Genomic DNA, 19,697 nt, shown 5'->3' with positions numbered 1-19,697 from the left:
GTTCTGTCTCTCTGGCCTCTAATAGCAATCAACTAAAAATATCAGAGTAGCATTATCTCTATTAACCAAGCCAATCAGTAACCAGCTCAGATATTCTCTTATTTACATTCATTTACCCCCTCATTCTTACACACTACTGTTAAATGACAAACCCTGTGCCAGTAAAATGGGCTGGTAGCCTGGTCTTCCTGTACAAGTGTCTAAGGGAGACTCACTTGGCCTGATCCTGGTCTCAGACAAATATGAAGGCAATCCAGTTTTACTTATTGAGCATCTCTGATTCATGTAAACATGGGGCTGAAGTTCCTATTCCTTCTACACCACAACTTCACTCAAGGCCAGGTACACTGGGATGCAGGAAGGCCTGGCAAGGCTGTCACTACTAGCTTTCAGGTATTTCTAGTTGACACTCATTAGCTGTGTGTATAACTGTGAGTAACTGTGAGTCTAACTCAAAACTATTTCAATTTTATTTGCTTTTGGAAAAAGTTTTACCACTCATTTGGGAAATTTAAAAAGCTCTCAACTTTGAATGCCTTGTGACAAAGTGACAATTGGGCTACATGTATCCCCAAGTCATTCTTAAGACAATTAGCCCAAAACAGGGGTGAGGAAATCAAGAAAGCAGGCCCAGACTACAAGCAGCAGAACCATAATTACCTGTCTCTCCCCACAGCGTGTCCGTCCCATTGACGTCTATTTCATGTTCCTTTTCCAGTCCCAGCAAACACTGGACTACCTGTCAGAAGTGGCAAGGTGATTTAATGAGTTCCCATAGCCATATGTGCTTATTATATCCATGTATCAAAGGAGAGAGGGTGTTGTTTTTTAACCATGATTATCTCATGCTGCACAAGGAGAGAAAATATAATGAAAACCATTTTCAAGCATAATTCATATGCTATTCACACTTTCACTTTGAGAATAATTTTTTTAAAAAAATTCTGGTGCTTTTCAGCAACACTGTTCAGGATTACTAGGTACTCGGAATTCTAATGAATTCCAACATGACCCAAATATGCCAGCCTAATCAATGAAGGACATGGGGGATCAGACAAAGTGCAGTTTCTGCAGAAAGCACCAGAAGAGAGTGAATTTATTTTTTCACAGGAAGGAATGTTTTATTTTTTTCCAAGAAAATAAATAATACTATCCAGATGACTTTAATCTGAACATTTTTGGTAGCATTTTCTCTATATATGAAACTACCTTAACCAGATGAAATAAGGCATATTCATGGTGGTATGCCCATAAAGATCTTCCTGTACAATGTAGTTTAGGTCAAGACTGAGGGAGAAGTGCTGGCTCATGGGGAAAGGGAAGCAGTTCTGCCACCAACCAGCTCAAAAGCTCACCCTGTGAGGAGGGGACAGGAGAGCAGGACAAAGCCATTTTCATATCTTGATCCACATCCTCTGTGGTAGGTTGAACAGTGGACCTGCAGAGAGGTGCAGGGCCTAGACCTACAAAGCTATGACTGTACTTTCTATGGCAAGAGGGAATTTCCATCTGTGATTACAATTTTTGTTTGCTTGTTTTTAGATCACATCTAGTGGTCTTCAGAAATGACTCCCGGTAGGCTCAGGACCACATGGATTGCTGGGGTGTGAACCCAGGTCAGTTGTGTGCAAGGCAAATACCCTCCATGCTGTGCTATTACTCTGGACCTGTGATTACAAATTTTGAAAGATTATCTTGGATAACTCAGTAGTGTGTGTCACATCACAACTGGTCTCAAACAAAAGACAGGCAGAGCTAGGGCTCTAGACAGAGGAGGTGGACTGAGAAGCACACACACGCTGAATTCCAATGCTTGTACACATCAATCCCTACCAGCTTCACGTGGGTAGGCTAACTTGAGGTCAGACAGAAGTCACTGTACTCCTGCTGATGGCTTTCAAATACTTGGACATATATAGGTTAACCATCTACGGTTTCAGACATGTGTATTTAACACACTGTGTATTGGGATATTAAAATACATTTTTATGGTTTTATATTAGAGTAACAAAATCATTTTAAAAATATTCATGAGCAGCAGAGCGGTGGTGCAAGTGGTAAGGTGTCTGCCTTGCATGAGCTAACCTAGGACCGACCGCAGTTCGATCCCCCAGTGTCCCATATGGTCTTCCAAGCCAGGAACAGCGATAGCCAGGAGTAACCCCTGAACATCACCGGGTGTGGCCCAAAATATAAAAAATTTTTTTCTAAGATGAGAAGAGGAAAGTTGGCTGGCATTTTTTCATAGTTGTCTATCTTTCCTTATGTCTATCTTAACAGAAGATAGCTGCATTCTTAAATATGCTTTGGAGTGCTTTGAATCATTTATCAATTGCTAAATGATATTGTGTTGGTTGCAGTTCTATGTATGCATCAGATTTTATATGCTCCAAATCAGCCAGAATTGTACACACATTGTATATACTTTAGTATGTTTTTTGTTTGTTTTTGGGCCATGCCCAGGGGTGCTCTGGGCTTATTCCTCTGTACTTAGGGATCATTCTTGGCTGATTAGGATAGCAGAAGATAGAACCTGGGTCAGCTACAAGATAGGCAAGCACCCTACCCAGTATATATACTATACTGTAGTATATATATTTATATATGTATATGTATGTATATATGCATATATATACTATGTATATAACTCTTATTATACTACAGTAGAGATTATCCCTTATTCTCTAACTCTTGTTTTTATTTTTGTTTATTTTGGGGTCACACCTGAAGTGTTCAGGGATTACTCCTGCTGGGGCTTGGGGACCATATGGGATATCAAGGTTTGAACCCTGATGGGCTGCATGCAAGGCAAGCACCCTACCCCTAGCATTCTTGCTACACTTTGATTTTAAAATGCCCAAAGTCAGTCAGTCATCTTTGCACCCAAGTTTTCTTTCAGTCTTAGTGGAGGAGAATCTTACTTAATACTTGCAACTCTCATTGCATGGAGATAATAATAATGAGTAAGAAATGCATGGAAGGGAGCAGATAAAAATAACTAAATTCACAGATACACAGGTCACAAAGTGACAATTAAATCTTCAGGCTAAGGAATATCGACATCTCCCATGTGTAAGTACTCTCTTTAATTACTGTGTGAAGTTTTTCTTCAGAGTAGGAAATGCAAGATGGCAAGCATTTTTTACATGCTACTGGGCAATGAAGATCTATTTTTAAAACTTTAGATATATGGGACAATTTTGGAACTAGGATTCTATTGATTTTTAAAAGATCAGAAAACAAGTGAGAGAGAGAGAGAGAGAGAGAGAGAGAGAGAGAGAGAGAGAGAATCAGAAATTGGGCTTTTCTCTGCATCTTTCTGGGATGTGTGTGATGCCAATAAAAGGTCAAATGAACTCCTTCACACTGTTTCTTTCAAATTGTTTCTTTGGTGCAGCTCAGGCTAGTAATTCTGAAGGTGCTTAAACAAAAGCAATCAACCTACAGGGCTTCCAGCTTCTTGAGCAAACCTGGAAGCCACCACTCACCGAACTATGGCCCATGCTGGCAGCTGCTGTCAGAGCCTGCTGCAGTGCTTGAGTTTTCCTCAGTGTGCCTGGATGAGGAGGGCCTGCAGACCAGTCGCAGGCTAGCAGGTAGCGGAGAATGTCACCATGACCTCTCAGGGCACTGTGCACCAGTGCACACTGGCCTTTCTTATCCAAGTGGTCTACCTGCAAGTGAGAGTGGGAGATGGTCACCGTGCAAGCTCACCCTTCCCGAGAATGAAGGTGCCTTCCTGCTATGTAAGAACCTACCCACAGCCCCCATTGCAGACATTCATGTGGCTCAAGCTACAATTCTTCTCTGAAGAGCAGAGACCGACTACACGTAGCACTTGTCATAAGGTTCGCACAGTCAAGGACTTGAGCTGCATCTGTAGTTTTTCATAGGACAGACACTCCCTTTGCCTTTCAAGCAAATTATTTATTTTTTGTTGTTATTTTTGGGCCACACCTGGTGATGCTCAGGGGTTACTCCTGGCTATATGTGCACTCAGAAATCGTTTTTGTCTTGGGGGACCATATGGAACACCAGGGGGTCGAACTGCAATCTGTTTTAGGTTAGCAAGTGCAAGGCAAATGGCCTTACCGCTTGCGCCACTACTCCAGCCCCATCAAGCAAACTATTTTGAGATTTGAGTTTTCCAAGGGACATGTGTGATAAAGCCTGCTGCTAAGTCTTGTATCTCCAATGTAAAACACTCTGAATATGCTATGAAAAACTATAATTTATGTGAGAATAATAACTTTTGAGCCAGAGAGCCCATGAAAGAGAGGGCCCTGGAAAACCCAAGTCTGAAAAAGGGAAGGAGGATAGGATTCTGAATAGCGTCTTACCAAAGACAAGTCAGCATGTCCAGTACAGCCACAAAGACAAGAAGGTCAGTGAGGCATAGGGGAGTGGTCTGCATGCACCAGACCTCCAATGGTCCAAGACTTAGTAGACAGGCCCCTGTTGTGACCCACAGAATACTGGGTCCAGCTTAGGGTCCATCTCACCTGGAAAATACCTCACACCATGCCTTGCAAGAGCCACTGTGAGATCCCTGCCTTCCTCTCAGCACTGGGGCCTCGCAGCTCAGCACAGACTGAGTCATGGTCTATGTGTGGCAATGGAGGTGAGGTAACACTCAATCATGGCCCCACTAGAGGACTGTGAGGAACATTTCCTTCTACATCTGCCTCAAATACATTATTGGGGGGGGGGCACAGTTGCGCTACTGGGATTACTCCTGGCTCTGTGCTCAGAAATTATTCCTGGCAGGCTTGGGGGACCATATGGGATGCTAGGGATCAAACCTGGGTCCATCTAAAGTTGACTGTGTGCAAAACAAACATCCTACCACTGTGCTATCACTCCAGCCCAGCCTCACATGCATTTTTGCATTTGAGAGAGTAAAAATGCAAATACTTGGGACCAGAAAGATAATACAGAGGATAAGTTACCTACCTTCCATGTACCTGAACCAGGTTCTATCCCTAGGATCCCATATGGTTCCCCAAGCACCAAAAGGAATAATTCCTGAGTGCAAAGCCAGGAGTAACCTGAGTATCACCAGGTGTGCCATAGAAACAACAAACCAAAACATAAAGAGCAACGATTTTCCCACAGTTGCTAATAAAATGTCTTTTGTTGAACTTTAAATCACCTAGTTCAGAAAACAATGAATTTATTCTATTGTTACTCAAAAGCATGGCTCTCTTACCTCAAAGGAAAGAATAAATAAACCTGAAGAGTTTTCTGGTAGCTTACTTAGTTTATCTTAACATTGAGCACTTTGTTAATAAAGATTAGTTCATATTAATGTTATTATGTTTATTTAATTATCAAACAACAGTCTCATTGGGAGCTACAGAGAAAATACAGTGGGTAGGGTCCTTGTACTACACATGGCAGACCTGGGGTCAATTCCCAATAATCCACAAGGTACCTTGAGCACCAGTAGGAATCAGCCTTCACATCACAGGGTGTAGCCCAAATAAAAAATTATAAAAACAAAACAAAGCATAAAAAACATGTAAGAGAAAAATAACAACAGCCTCATGGTAGATATTGGCTGCTGCTATGTTCACTTTCCAGACAAGCTCAATGATTTGCTCAATGTTAGAGCTTGGCAGAAGGAGATATGCTGACACCCAGCTGTGGAGTTCTACAGCCTATGGCTTTTAAGACTTCAGAACTCACTACTGGCTTTAAAAGAAGATATTAAGTGACAAGAGATAAGTGTGTATTTGTGGGGGAAAGATACTGTAATTCAAAATGTTACCATCCAGTCCTATGCTAAATTCTAGATGAGCATCTATGGGGATTTTCAAGAATGGTTTTAATTATGAATGGTCCCAGAAGTGTCTGGGTTCTGTTTCCATCTAGGGTGAAACATAGAAGAACTTGTGAACAAAACCCATGGCCTCTTCTTTTCTAAGGGAGAGCTTCATGAAAAGCCTGAAACTCATTTATGTGTAGATTTCTTTTCATCTTAATTGGACAGAACAGGAAAAGAATGCAGACTGGCCCAATAGGTAGCTCTATAAAGGAGATAAAAATATACTCCCTTTCGACTTATAACACTACTCTGGCACCAACTTGTGCCAGTTTTGATATGACAACGAGGAAAGGAAAACTTGACCTAAGACCAGGCTGCCCTATCACATCACCTAACACTAAATGGAAATCAGAAGAGCTATCGTCCTTTGAACTGTGAAAAATAAGAGCACCAACAACACAAAACTGACTTTGACAACTGTGACTGAACAGAGCCTACCTTGGGACTAATAAGGAAAACCCTACCCTAGGCTGTAGTCCAGGACACATAAAAAACAACAACAACAAGATGTCTTATTGCAGAGGTCCAACTTGGACAACAGAGACTGAGCAGAACCTTTGTATCCATAATATCCTAGGCTTTGGCTTAGGAACTAAACGAAAACAGGGAGCTAGTGTTACAGAAGACTGAACACCACAACAATGATGGGTAGGAACCTCTAGAACCTAGAGACTATCCTAGACCCTGAGCTATAACCTGCGCAAATACCAAGATCGCTAGCTACAGTGGCTTGATTTTCTCACACACAACCGAGAGGAAACTTTCCTGACATCACCAAAAAGCCTTTGGGATGGGGTAATGAGTATATATGGAGCCAGGGGTTGATCCCATGATGGTATGCTTCAAGGATGGAGAAACCCTGAATCTCTTAGGCCACAGGAATTCCCTTTCTTCCCCAATGCTTACTGTGCCTATGCAAAAAAAAAAAAAAATGCAGGGGAACGCCAAACCTTACCACTTCAGCACCCATACTTTTTCTTGTTTTGTTTTGATTTGTTAGTTTTTGACTTTATTTTCCTTCTCTTTTTTCTTCCACTTTTCTCTTTCTTTTTCACGCTTGTGGTTATTATTTAGAGATTTATTTTTATTTTTATTTGCTGGGTCTATTTTTCTTTCTTTTTTCCTCTCTTCTTTCTTTTCTTGGTAGTTGTCACCAAATTTTTTTTCTCCCCCTTTTCTTATCCTTTTTATCTCTAATGACAGTGGAATGGATGCTCAATCTACAACAAGCTGTAAAGTGGAGACCAGTTGCACTAGCATACTGGGGGGTAGAGGAGGGAGATATGGGATGCATACTGGGAACAGGGGCGAAGGGAGGACAGCACTGGTGGTGGGAATGCCCCTCATTCATTGTCACTATGTACCATAAATGATGCAGTGAAAGATTTGTAATGCACTTTGGTCACAATAAAAATAAAAAAAATATATATATACTCCCTCTCACCCATTATACCACCACCTACACTTGACCCCAACAGAGATGGCTGCCTTACCCTTGAACCTTTTTTGGCCAGAAGACACACCAGTTTCATGTGGCCAGCAGCTGCAGCATAGCACAGGGCAGTCATGCCATTCTCCGACATTCCATCCAGGCAAGCACCAAATTCCAGGAGTAGAGTGACAACTTCCTCATGGCCAAGGTGGGACTGGACACACAGGATTGGTGCATTGTTTAACACTTCTGTCCTATAGTTCACATTGGCACCTCCCAAGATGAGGAGACGGCTCACCTGTTGGACAAAGTTGCCAACAAGATTAATTTCTCACACAGTATCAGTCATGACCACATATGTGAAGAAGGGCATTATCTTTGGTTTCCTCACCATTTTGATCTAGTGATGCTCAAACTAGGGTCTGTAGAAGCATCACCAATGAACAGATTCAGAACACATATTCTTGGGGTTAGGGATGCAAAATGGTACAGTTGCTACCAAGTAACAGTACTGGGACCTCTCAAACAGTCACTCCACTTCTGGGTCTATACTAGTCCTTCCTTATTTGCAGACGATAAGATCCAAGATCCCATCCTGAACCTCTCTACTCTACCTAACACTACTGGCTTCTTGCTGTACAAATATACACCTAAGATCATTGATAAGTTAGAAGAGATGAACCATAATAAAGCAGAACAATTACTACAACATAGTGCAACCTAAGTCCTATAATTATGATCTCTATTTAAATAATAATCCTGGATAGTGAGTAACAGCAGGTAACCAAAACCACAGATACAGGGTGTGAGAAAATGTAGTAGCTACTAACAATGAAATGATAGTCTGTCTTTAAAAGAAAGGAAACCTTGCCCCAGACAAATATAGATGAACCTTGAGGACAATATGCTAAGTAAAAGAAGGTGGTTAGAGCGGACAAATATTTGTCATGCAACCATGGTCATGGTTGTCAAAGCCATAGAAACAGAAAACTGAATGACAGTTGCCAGGAGGCAGCTTGTATATGGGGATGAAAGTTGCTGACTGGATACAGAATTTTAGCTAGACAAGATGAAAAGCTTCTTTCTGGAGGTGCACAAGCATGTGTACATAATACAGAACATTCAGTAGTCTATAATTAAAAATTAAGATGATATATTTTGCATTTTCTTTGTTTTTAATAAAAATTTTAATTGATACAAGCACACCCTCCAGCCCCACACCCTGAGTGCAGAGTTCAGTCTGTCTGGGTGGGGCCTGGGAACATGCTGGTGCTATGAGCTTCTGGACAGAGCGCTGCAGGTCTAGAGACCGACTTGGAGAAATCACTGTTCAAATAACAATACGAGGCTCATTTTTCTGGCCATAAAATGATCACCACGGGATTAATTAACACTGAGAAAACAAAGGTAAAAGTAAACACAAAAGCTCTATTTTCTTATAGGGAAGCAAAGCACTATAAAGAAAAGGCAGAATCAGGGAAAATGTTCCCATGCCCTGGGACTGCTGTAGCACCAGCCTCCTGAAAAGACTTCTTTTCCTCTTACTAAATAAATTTTACCTCCACCACCCCAGAACTCCCTGGATCCAGAAATCAGGAAAAAAATGATTATCTACAAATTTTAAAATAAAAATCACAGAATACCATATGCAAGTTTTAAACTACAAAGGTCTTCAAATTTCTAGATTATGGGCCTGGAGAGATAGCACAGTGGCATTTGCCTTGCAAACAGCCGATCCAGGACCAAAGGTGGTTGGTTCAAATCCCGGTGTCCCATATGGTCCCCCGTGCCTGCCAGGAGCTATTTCTGAGCAGACAGCCAGGAGTAACCCCTGAGCACTGCCGGGTGTGGCCCAAAAACCAAAAAAAATAAAAAATTTCTAGATTATTAAAAGTACCATTCCTGGGGAGTCTAGCAGGAGGAGGTTTGGCAAGCCCACGCCATGCCGGAGGCCTGCTTGGCCAGGCCTAGGGGGGGTGCGGGACTTGGGTAACCCCAGCACCCCTCTGCCGCCTTGCTCCAGATCTCCAGGGCTTCCCCAGGCCACACGCCTGGGCAAGCCGGTGAGTTGGGTCCCTTGGTGGAGCTTGAAGGTACCCTAGGCCTTCCCCCACTATCCATGCGGCTCCTTAGGGAGGGTCTGGGTGGGGCTGTGAACTTCTGGTCTCCCAGCTTCTTGAAGGATCTCTCCTTCCTGGGAGCCGGGAGTCTAGCAGGAGGAGGTTTGGCTGGCACTGGTAATCTCTGTCCAGTCTACATTTTCAAAATCGTGAGGGGGCTATCGCCCCCGCGCGCACAAGAAACATTAATAATACTCTCACAAGAAACATTAATAGTACTCACTATCATTGAATTATGTTTTTATGTATGCAGAATGTCCATTTTGTACTCTGCCCTTTTGCATACCCCTTCATAAGTTCATATTTCTCTTTAACTTCTTTATCTCCTATCATCATTACTCCTTTTTTACCCTTTCTAACTTAAGTACTGTTGAGTCCTAATTCACAGACCAAAGTGGTGCCCTAGAGTTAACACCCACCCAACTATTTTAAAAGGCATAAAAATGACGCATATCTTTTCAACATTTTATGGGTGTTTTCTTTGACGGCTATAACTTTTGCTAAATACTTTCTTATACAGTGATGATTCCCCCCCCCATGTTTTTTATCTTCTCTTTGTGAACTGCTCAATATGGAATTTGGTGTGAAAGAATCCCTCAGTTTAATACTTATGTTTGAACCAAGTCATGGGTCTTGTTGGAAATGTTCTTATGCCCCCATATATCTGATAGCACCACGTGGCTTTATTACTTGTTTGCGTAGGCACACTAACATGGGAAAATACTATACATACCAATAAGTTCTTATCTAATAGAAATGGGAACACACAAATCTTACACCTTACACCCTGAACATTGACATAAAGACCTGGCACAGGCCTCAGAAGAAGGGGCATTCTCCATTTACCCCTTGATCTACAGAAGACATTTACAAAACATCCAAGGTTGTATATAACATCACCCGGAGGCATTCCTGTACCAGGGACGACCCTACAGCTGCTCTGACATCGATCTACTCAAAAGAAACATCCCTTAACACTGAGAAGACAACAAGAACAATGACCTGCTTACTGGACAGGGCTTGCTGTATTGCCCCTTTATGGTGAGGTTTGTCTATAACATCACCTGGAAGCAATCCTCTACCACGGAAGACCCTACCACTGCTCAGACATCGTCCTGCTCAATAGAGACTTCCCTTAACACTGAGAAGACTTAACAACAACAACCTGCTTACAGGACAGGGCTTCCTGCATTCCCCTTTCATGGTGAGGTGAAACGAGAAGGCACTCCACATCATGACTTCAATATAGGACATGCAGATTCCAGAATCTTTAATACAGAAACATGAGACCGACAACAGAGACTGTGTGATAAGTGTGTTGGCGCTACGGACAATGTCTTGGAGCGAACGATAACTTTCCTGAGGCCTAGAGCTGGTCTTATGCCAGGAAACTTCAGGGGTAGGATCTCTTTGTATTTAGGCCAAGGCTATTCCTTTCCATGCCTCTCATATTTTGGTGGGCCTATGCAAACAACAATTGCCACTCTAACACCGTTTTTACTGTGCTCCTTTGACTCTAATCCTTAAAACACACCCACTTAAAATTTGAGGTTAACTTAAGCTAATATGCATGTACATGGAAATGTAAAAAATACTATGCCTCTAATGTTTAAGGAGTTATGTAAGTTTGATGGCTTTAGATTGCCTTGTGTGCTGTTAAGAAATATTATAATGTGCTACAATCTGGGGACTTGAGGGACAAAGTAATTGCACATGGATTCTGTTTTATTTATCTTAACTTTCTTTGGTGAAAGTTCAAAGTTAAGATATCAGCAAGGGGACTTCTTCTGATAATTATGTTATGGGTGATTGTCCTTCCACTGTAACTTTACCTTATCCTCTTTCTTTGCATCTTTTGTTCTCATAATTCATAATAAAAAATTATAAAACTGAAAAAAAAAATAAAAGTACCATTTCTTTAACACCCACTACGAACTCACTATACTTCTCTTGCCCATCAATCCCATCCAGATTTCAGGTTACCCATGTACAAGGTGTGAAAACTACGAGAGGCTGTCATTTATTTGATTAGAGACAGGACCCATAGAAGATGGGAAAGAAAGACAGGACATGCAGGATTGAAGTGATAGAAGTACGCAGAGTAACTGACAGGAGGGTCGCAGATGAGAAGAAATATTGTGGTAACTGATATCAGGGCCACAGTGCAGTATGGAGCAGGACCCAGTGGATATGGCCAGTCTCAGGAGGTCTTGACTGCCAATGAAGGGGGCAGCACACACATTCCAGCCTTCAGTTCCTGCTCTGGCCTCCTGTCCTAGTGCCTTTCCACTTCAGCCTAACTGGTTAGGTCTAGGCTTGTCTCTCACAATGGTAGTTTAAGCTTCCTGGCTTTCACTTTTCCTTTCACCCTGCAAGAAAGGCTCTGTCCTTGAACACAAACAGCAGGATCCTTTTGTGTGCCTTTGTTCTAATGCCTGATCTTCAGGGAGTACCTCCAACCTTGTCCAGACCCTTCACACTCCCCGCACCCTCAACCCAACTCAATATGTGTTCCCGTTCCAGGAGCTCACCATCCTACACAATCCCCTCATTGGCTTTGCTCATGCAGCAGACCCAGAGGTAACAGAGAATTGCCAGCCCATATGCCAGCTATTGCTCCCTTTACTATCACTTACCCAAGGAAGGCCAAATCATGCAGGGAAGAAGGCCAGAGGGATGGCCCTTGCCTTGCATGTACCAGTTCAATCTTTGGCACCCCACAGAACCCCCAGAGAACCACCAGGAATGATCCCTGAGCATAGCCAGGTATACCCACACCCCGTTCAATAAAAGAAAAAGAGGAAAAAAGTACAGAGAAGGGCCCCCTAAGTACTCAGCTAGGTTAGAAGAAAGCTAGCCTCTACTTCCCTATTGTCAACCAGCCTAGTAGATGGGAAGGCAGACAACACATGAAGGAAAGGACCAAAAAAGGTGGCGCCATCCTAACAGTTCAGTTCAGCTCTACTCATCTGCCCCAGAGTAAACAAGAGCTTTCCTTTCAGAAATGGCACCACTCGACCATGATTCAAGAAGAAAAAATGGTTAAGTGCAAGATGACAAGTGTTCTTAAGTTGAGGGTAGTGCTGGTGAAATTTTTAAGGGATTTATTAAGGCCTAGGAATCTGATTATAATAAGAAAACCCTGACAGCTTTTTCAAAACTTTCATAATTTTTCTGAAGGATGCATCTGACTCTAGTCACCAACGGACAGGCAGGGACAATGTCAATTCACTGGGGTATGGACCCTGACTACCAGATATCCGCTCCTGTCATCAACCCCCTCCTTGAGATCCCTAAAGAGATGGTGATGTGCTCAATCAGCCCTTTAACTAACCTGCTGGGTGCTTTCTAAAAATTACACAACCTTTCTGTGCTTCATGAAGCTCTTAAGAAAACAGTATGCCACTTCATTTGATCCACTACTCTGGGAACCAGGCTAAAAGGTGTACTTTCAGTCATGACTTGTGAAAACCTTCAAGATGTTACCTGGAAGGACATACAGAGGCAGAACTTTCCTACCGATGTTCCTCATCCATGTTATTTCATCTCCTTTTTTGGGGAAAAATCTTTCCTTTGCTGGAACTAGGCTACTGTTTGTTATTAAACCACTTAATCTCCAATCAATGTGTGAATCTTCCACTAATCTGTGGTTCTAACCCTGTTGCACCCTGAAACCACCTGGGAGCTTACAAGTTTCCAGTGTTGATGCCCCACCCTTGGAGATTCTGATTTGGCCAGGGCCCTGTGAGCTCCCGGGTGGCTCCTGTTGGCAGCCAGCACTGTAAACACATCAGGCGATGAATATGCCTGCAGAGGATGGGCTTGCTCAGTGCCAGGGACTCTTCTGGCTGTGAGATCTGGAACATGCTGCTAAGCATCCTTAGCCCTGATATGCTCATCTGGGAAGGAAGGAACTATTGCATTTCCCGGGTTGCTGTGAAAATGGAAGGCGTAGGTGTGCCACACACAGGCACACTGGGCACTGTGCCCAGCAGCTTTTAAGTGCAGCCATCACTCCTCTAGGAATCTTTGCAAGGGACAAGATATAAGGTCCATGATCCCTAGGCGGTACAGGAGAAAGTCCTGTGCAAGGGCCTGGCAATCTAAACTTCAAGTTCCCTGGGATTACTGAAGAACAGCCCAGGATCCCCTGGGCCCATTAAGCCTCATGGTAGGAAACAGAAGGCAGAGGTGCTCAGATGCAGTCAGAGTTTCCAGAAAGAAGTAGTAACACAAACGACTAGCCTGAGCATGCAACATATGTCAGTCTTTTTTTTTCCCATGGGCTTTAATATCTCCATAAAGTTTCCCATCACTCCAATACTAGAGGTTGGGCTGGGGGTGGTAGAGAATACCTGGGTGTCATACACTTGAAGCACAGGCTCTACCATGATCTGCTTCCTGGGCCCACCATACAGCTGAGAGCATGAGGCTTGGAGTAGCAGGGTACAGGCCATCTATGGCACAAAGTGAATCTTGACACATCAATGCTGCTGCAGACAGCAGTGGTAGCTTAGCTGACTGCATATAAAGTAGGGTAGTTCTCAGGCTCCACAGACATTTTCCAACCACCATCACATCACTACAGCGCCTCCCTTTACACAACATGTTATGGCAATATTATATATAAGTGCCTAGAATAAATTAATGCAAAAAAAAAGAAAGTGGGAAAGAGCGGGGTAAGCAACAGGATGTGAAGACAAGATCTGAAGAGACCCAGAATAGGGTATTCAGTAAAGCCCTAGCTTCTAAAGTACTGTATTTTTCACACTATAAGATGCACTTGACCATAAGACACACATAGTTTTTAGATCCTCTCCTCCCCTGCACTCAAGCTTCAGCTCCAGGAGGCATCTGTTCATAAGATACACTGGGCATAGGGTAGGGGGAGTGCATCTTATGGTACAAAAAATACAGTACTTTTGAAAAGGAAATAGGCCCTAACTGGAACAAACTATGAGGCCTATCAAGAATAACACTTAACTGGCATGCAATACTTCTGACAGAGAGCTGATATCTAAGATCTATAAAACATTCTGTAAACTTACCAGAAAAAAATTTATTGACCCCATCCATAAATGAGGTGAGATGAACAGAATTTCTCCCAAAAAAACATACAGATGGCCAACAGGCCATCTCATCATCACTATCAGGGAAATGCAAATCAAAACAATAATGATATGCTATTTCATAACTTTGAAAATGGCACACATCAAAAAAAATCTGCAAATAGCTTGTGTTGGTGGTATTGTGGTGAGAAAGAAATCTCTATCAAATACTGGTAGGAATGTCATCTAGTTCAACCTATTTGAACTAGAATGTCATCTAGTTCAAGCAATGTAGAAATTTCTCCAAAAAATAAGGATAGAACTCCGATGATGATCTAGCATTACTTCTAGCCCCAAAACATGAAACATTCATTCAAAAGGATATATGAACACCTATGTTCATTGCTGCACTTAGCATAATAGCCAAGATATGAAAATAACCTAAATGTAAAACCACACGTGAATGGATCAAGAAACTGTGATATACACACAATGGAATACTATGCAACTCTATGGAAGAAAAAAGCCAGGCGATTTTCAGCAACATGGATAAAAGTAGAAGATATGCTGAGTATAATCAGTCAAAAAGCATGGATAGATACAGTATGATCTCTCTCTCTCTCTCATATGTGAGACTTAAAAATACACAGCAAAGTAGCAACAAAGATCCAAAGGTAATATAATGGGAGAACTGATCCACACAACTGAGTTGCGGGTGGAGGTGAGAGGGAGTTGTGGGAGATGATGATAAGTATGGTGTTGAATTTAAGTCTGTGAGAAACCATTAAATAAATAAATACATAAATAAATAACCAAAAATAAAAGCTCAAATTAAAAAGTCACAACTAGTATGATATTACATTAATAAGCACTACACCCTGTATGGAGGGGAAAAAGAATCCAAAACCAGAATAACAATAACAACAACAAAAATAAGTGAACTACAGTTTCAGCTTCTCTCCAAAGTGGAATTCAAAGGAAGCCTCAGGAGTCTCCTGGCCTGCACTAATCAAACACTACAGGAAGTTCAGAGAAGGAAGTTTGGGGTTGCATTTTCTTTTGCAAATAACCTTGTTCCACCCTTTGTGTGACTTAAAAAAAAACAACAAAAAACTTCCAGATTTTTATAACTATGTTTTGATGCTTTTCTATCAGATCTAATGCTTCCCAATCCACAATTTTTTTAAAAAAAAGCAATTAGATCTTTATAGCTACCTGGGTTAGATTTTAATTATTTGACAGTATATAGAGACATGCATAACACAGCCACTTAAAAATAAGGATGGCCTGATTGTAAGCTAGAATATGCCTGCCTGGTCTTTTCTGCCAAGGGAAGGTAGTCCCAAGTCCCTAAGTCCTACCCTTAAATGTCTTTCCCACTCAATGCCTTCACAAGAAGGACTTCTAGATAATCTCCTTGATTCTGGGGCCACCCTAGGGCTAGCAGATGGGACAAGATGAGCAAAACTCTTCCATGTGGCTGGAGTTCAGAGGTGGCCTGGACCTGCACAGCCAAAAATCCCAGGCTTGTACTCAAATGAAAACCTATCTACCAAGTAATCATCCAGAGCAAGTCGCTTGCTTTAATTTGCCAAAGTGGCAAACTGCAATTATTGCTCGAAATGACATTCATTTCTGTATGACAACATTTAATATTCTCTTAAAAAGTTCCTTAATTGCATGCATAATTTTAAATTACTGTAATTTGTTCAAGATTCTGTGAAAACCCCTTTTTTCTTTTCAAAGATAAAAGAAACAGAATGATAATGGGAAGCCTTAAAATTCTATAACCAAGCTAAATAATGTTGGAGATAGTATAGGTGCAGGTGACAATGGAGTTCTACAAAACAAAGTAAAGATGAATAACTTTTAAAATATCAAGTGTGTTAGAAGAGGAGTTTGTATTCCCAGAAGGGTCAAGCTCATTATATTATTCTCCAGGATACCTTTTAATTTACTCTCTTAAAAATTCATTCAGTAGAGTACATCATTGCTTGCTCATCTGCTTTTCTCCAAGTTAAAGTATGCCCATCATTCATTAAAATAGTGAAAACCGTTTTATTCTTTCTTCCTTGCTATCATTATAGAATTTGGTTCGTTATAAAAAGTTCAGTATTACAAGGGTGTTTTTTTTTAGCTAAAAAGATGAAATTGCAGTAAATCTCGGTTCTAACTTTTTCTTTTCTTTTTTTTCCTGTTGTGAAGCAAGAGAAAGTGAAGTACATATTTTAGAAACAAATCAGCTTCTCCAGAGTTGAAATAAGCAAGCAAAGAAACAGAGACAAGCAAGCAAGATAAATGTTGAAAGGAGAACACTGGTTTGAAGTCAAGCCTCAAGAATCTAAGTAAATGCTTAGTGCGACTTCTTCATTATGTGAAGTTTAAGGTCAGGCGTTTTCTTCACTTTTCTTTGGAGTGATTTCATCTAGCAAGACTTTGATCAGTTGCCTGAGCTGCTTGGAACTACTTCTGTATTACTAAAATCAGCTTCCATGTCCACCTTGCAGGCAGGCTCAGTGTGGATGATCTGGAGTGGAGAGTAAGGGAATATGCACAGGAGCAGGGAAGAATATCGATGCTCAGAGCCTCTTCCAGTGCTCTACGGCAAAGGGCAGATTGAACTCCAATATGCTTGCTTGGTCCCTAAGACCTGGAACTCTAAAAGGTGTTGAACCTGCCTGTATGCGGCCATACTTTCATCTTTGCATATAGACTCTGTCTGGGTCTCCTTTGGGAGATAGTGACCCTTCACTAACCAAAACTGAGTCCTCACCTCTCCTTGGGTTCAGAACTCTAAGTGAGATGCTCCTATTCAGACAACTGTTGGATCCTTCTGAAAGCAAGCTCACCCACCCCATCACTGCACCTCCACCTGTAAGTGGGGACTAAAACTAATAACAATGGAGAGCATATTTAAAAATTGCTGAAAGTTGGGCCTGGAGAGATAGCACAGCGGCGTTTGCCTTGCAAGCAACCGATCCAGGACCAAAGGTGGTTGGTTCGAATCCCGGTGTCCCATATGGTCCTCCGTGCCTGCCAGGAGCTATTTCTGAGCAGACAGCCAGGAGTAACCCCTGAGCACCACCAGGTGTGACCACCCCCCCAAAAAAATTGCTGAAAGTTGACCTTAAGAGGTTTAGTAAAAAGAAAAAAAGTGTAACTGCGTGATTGTGGATGTTAAGGAGGCTTCTGTGGTTATGATTTTATATTCTACGAAAATACTGAATGTTATATACCTGCAAGTGATAGCATGTTGTATATAAAAATAAATATATAAAAATAAATTGGCTGAAGGCCAGGGAGATATTACAATGGGACAGAGCAAATGCTTTGCAGGTAGTCGCCCCAGGCTCAATCCCTGGACACTACATGGTGACCCCAGAAACTCAAGGAACTTAAAAACACTGAGCTGGGAAGAGCCCCAAAACTGCTAGATATAACCCCAAAACAAAATGAAATGGCTGGGGAGATAGCTCACGTAGTACAAAACATACAGGTGCCTACATGACACACAATCTGATCACTAGCACCACGTTTCCCTCTTCCCACCATGAATAGCCCAACTAAAGTGACAAGGCCAGAGTAACCCCTATAAAAGTTAATACAAATAAGGTACAACAAATACAAGAAAACAGGAAAAGGACAAGAGGGTGCACTGCTCCCATCCATCTTTTCCATTGAGGATATGCTCCACAAGTTGAGAGCATCATGCAAATGTGAGGTGCAGAGCTGAAGATGGAGTTGGAGACAAGAAAGGAAGAGAGGCTCCCAGGAGAATCCCAGGAGTGTCTCCTACAGAGTCCCCACTCAGTAGCCTTATAAACCAAAAGTGAGATCTAGAAGTTGAGGAAAGTTCCAAAGCTTTCTTGTCATTGCTGTGTGGCCAGGCTGAGCCTGAGTAGGCAGAAATAGAAGGGAGAACCCTTGGAACCTGGCCCGGAGCTTCTGCAGGCTGGGGGTACAGTAGAACCTAAGGCTGGAAGGCATGTAAGTCTGTCTAGCAGGAATGTTCAGTTAGTAGGAGGGCTCTAAGACATACATGATCTCATTTATTTTTGCATTGGAAAGATGGTGGAATGCAAACCAATAATTCCCACACTCTGTGATGACTGTTCTTGGCTGCCTTAGCAGACACCTGGACTTTCTGAGCTTATTAGACTCCAATAAGTGGGGAAAGAATGGGTCAGAAAAAGGAAAGGGTCCTAGGGATCTTGCATTCCATGCAGCAGACCCCAGCTTGATGAACTACATAGGGTCCCACAAGCATTGAACCACAAGCTCTGTCAAGAGTGATCCCTGAAGTGCAGACCCAGGAAGACTAAGCTCTGAGGACCACTGTGTGACCCTAAATAGTGAGGAGTGGGGAAGAAAGGAAGAGGAAACAAACAAGTTTATTAGCACCTCAAGTCATAATGGCCACTGTCTAAGAACATGAGTTGGGCCCAGCAGTGGGCGTACCCTTTCCAAGTCCTAACTATGCACACCACTAAACTTTTCATGACAGCCAGTGTACCCCTTTTTTGTATCATTCACCAGCACTTAATTTCAGGTTAGAAACTTAGGATGCTTATAAATATTTCCCTGGAAATCTCTCTTGGATTTCCTTTGTAAAATGCTTCCTATTACAGTGACTCTGAAACAGTCATGTCATGCTCACAGAACAGCCCTGAACTTTCCACATCTTCCTGCCCGCACAAAAGTTAAAGGTTCCAGAATCCATCACAGGGCATTTGGGCTTGGGTGATTTATACCAGGAACATGCACCATGAAACTCTCCTTTGTCTCTGGGGCACTATAATGCAGGGGAAAGCAGTCTGCTCTGCTAGGGGAGAAAGGCCAGGGCTGTAGTTTGGCTTCCCTGCAGAGGATCACTCACTTTCACGTTTGGAGTGTAGAGATTCCTGAGAGAGGCGAGGGCAGCAGACAGACCTTCAGTGCTATACCCGATCCACAGAGCTTGGAGATGGCTTGAAGATATTCCTGTCTTCTTACTCAGGCCCTGGAAGCAATCAGAAACAAACCAACCTCAGTGTCTCCATCAGTTCTTGTAGTGGTGGCAGATCCCAGAGGGTGAGGCTGTTTGCTCAATATGGAGAGAGGCATGCTGCTTGGATATGTGAACTCTCCCTCCCTCAAATCCTGGGAGAAGGGGTTGGGTTGGCTTTTGCTATATAAACTGTGTGCCAGGGAAAAGAGCTGGCAGATATCAGGCTTTATAGCAGCTCTCTAAAGAAAAAAGCATAAAAACTTCAACCTGATTAGGTTTCTAG

General features: G+C 42.3%; 1 protein-coding gene across 1 annotated transcript in view; it reads right to left on the bottom strand.

Annotated features, from left to right (window-relative positions):
• Positions 1–19,697, bottom strand: part of TANC1 (tetratricopeptide repeat, ankyrin repeat and coiled-coil containing 1) — a 158,327-nt gene that overhangs the window by 26,040 nt on the left and 112,590 nt on the right. The window contains exons 14-17 of the mRNA XM_049773092.1: positions 19,304–19,426; positions 7,321–7,557; positions 3,489–3,674; positions 661–739 (exon numbers count right to left, since the gene is read on the bottom strand). Coding sequence (XP_049629049.1) covers positions 661–739; positions 3,489–3,674; positions 7,321–7,557; positions 19,304–19,426 — 625 coding nt within the window. The remainder of the gene's footprint in view (positions 1–660; positions 740–3,488; positions 3,675–7,320; positions 7,558–19,303; positions 19,427–19,697) is intronic.

This window comes from Suncus etruscus, chromosome 5 (genome assembly GCF_024139225.1).
Source record: "Suncus etruscus isolate mSunEtr1 chromosome 5, mSunEtr1.pri.cur, whole genome shotgun sequence".
In the NCBI taxonomy this organism is placed as follows: domain Eukaryota; kingdom Metazoa; phylum Chordata; class Mammalia; order Eulipotyphla; family Soricidae; genus Suncus; species Suncus etruscus.
This window is presented reverse-complemented; position numbering and strand designations above follow the sequence as displayed.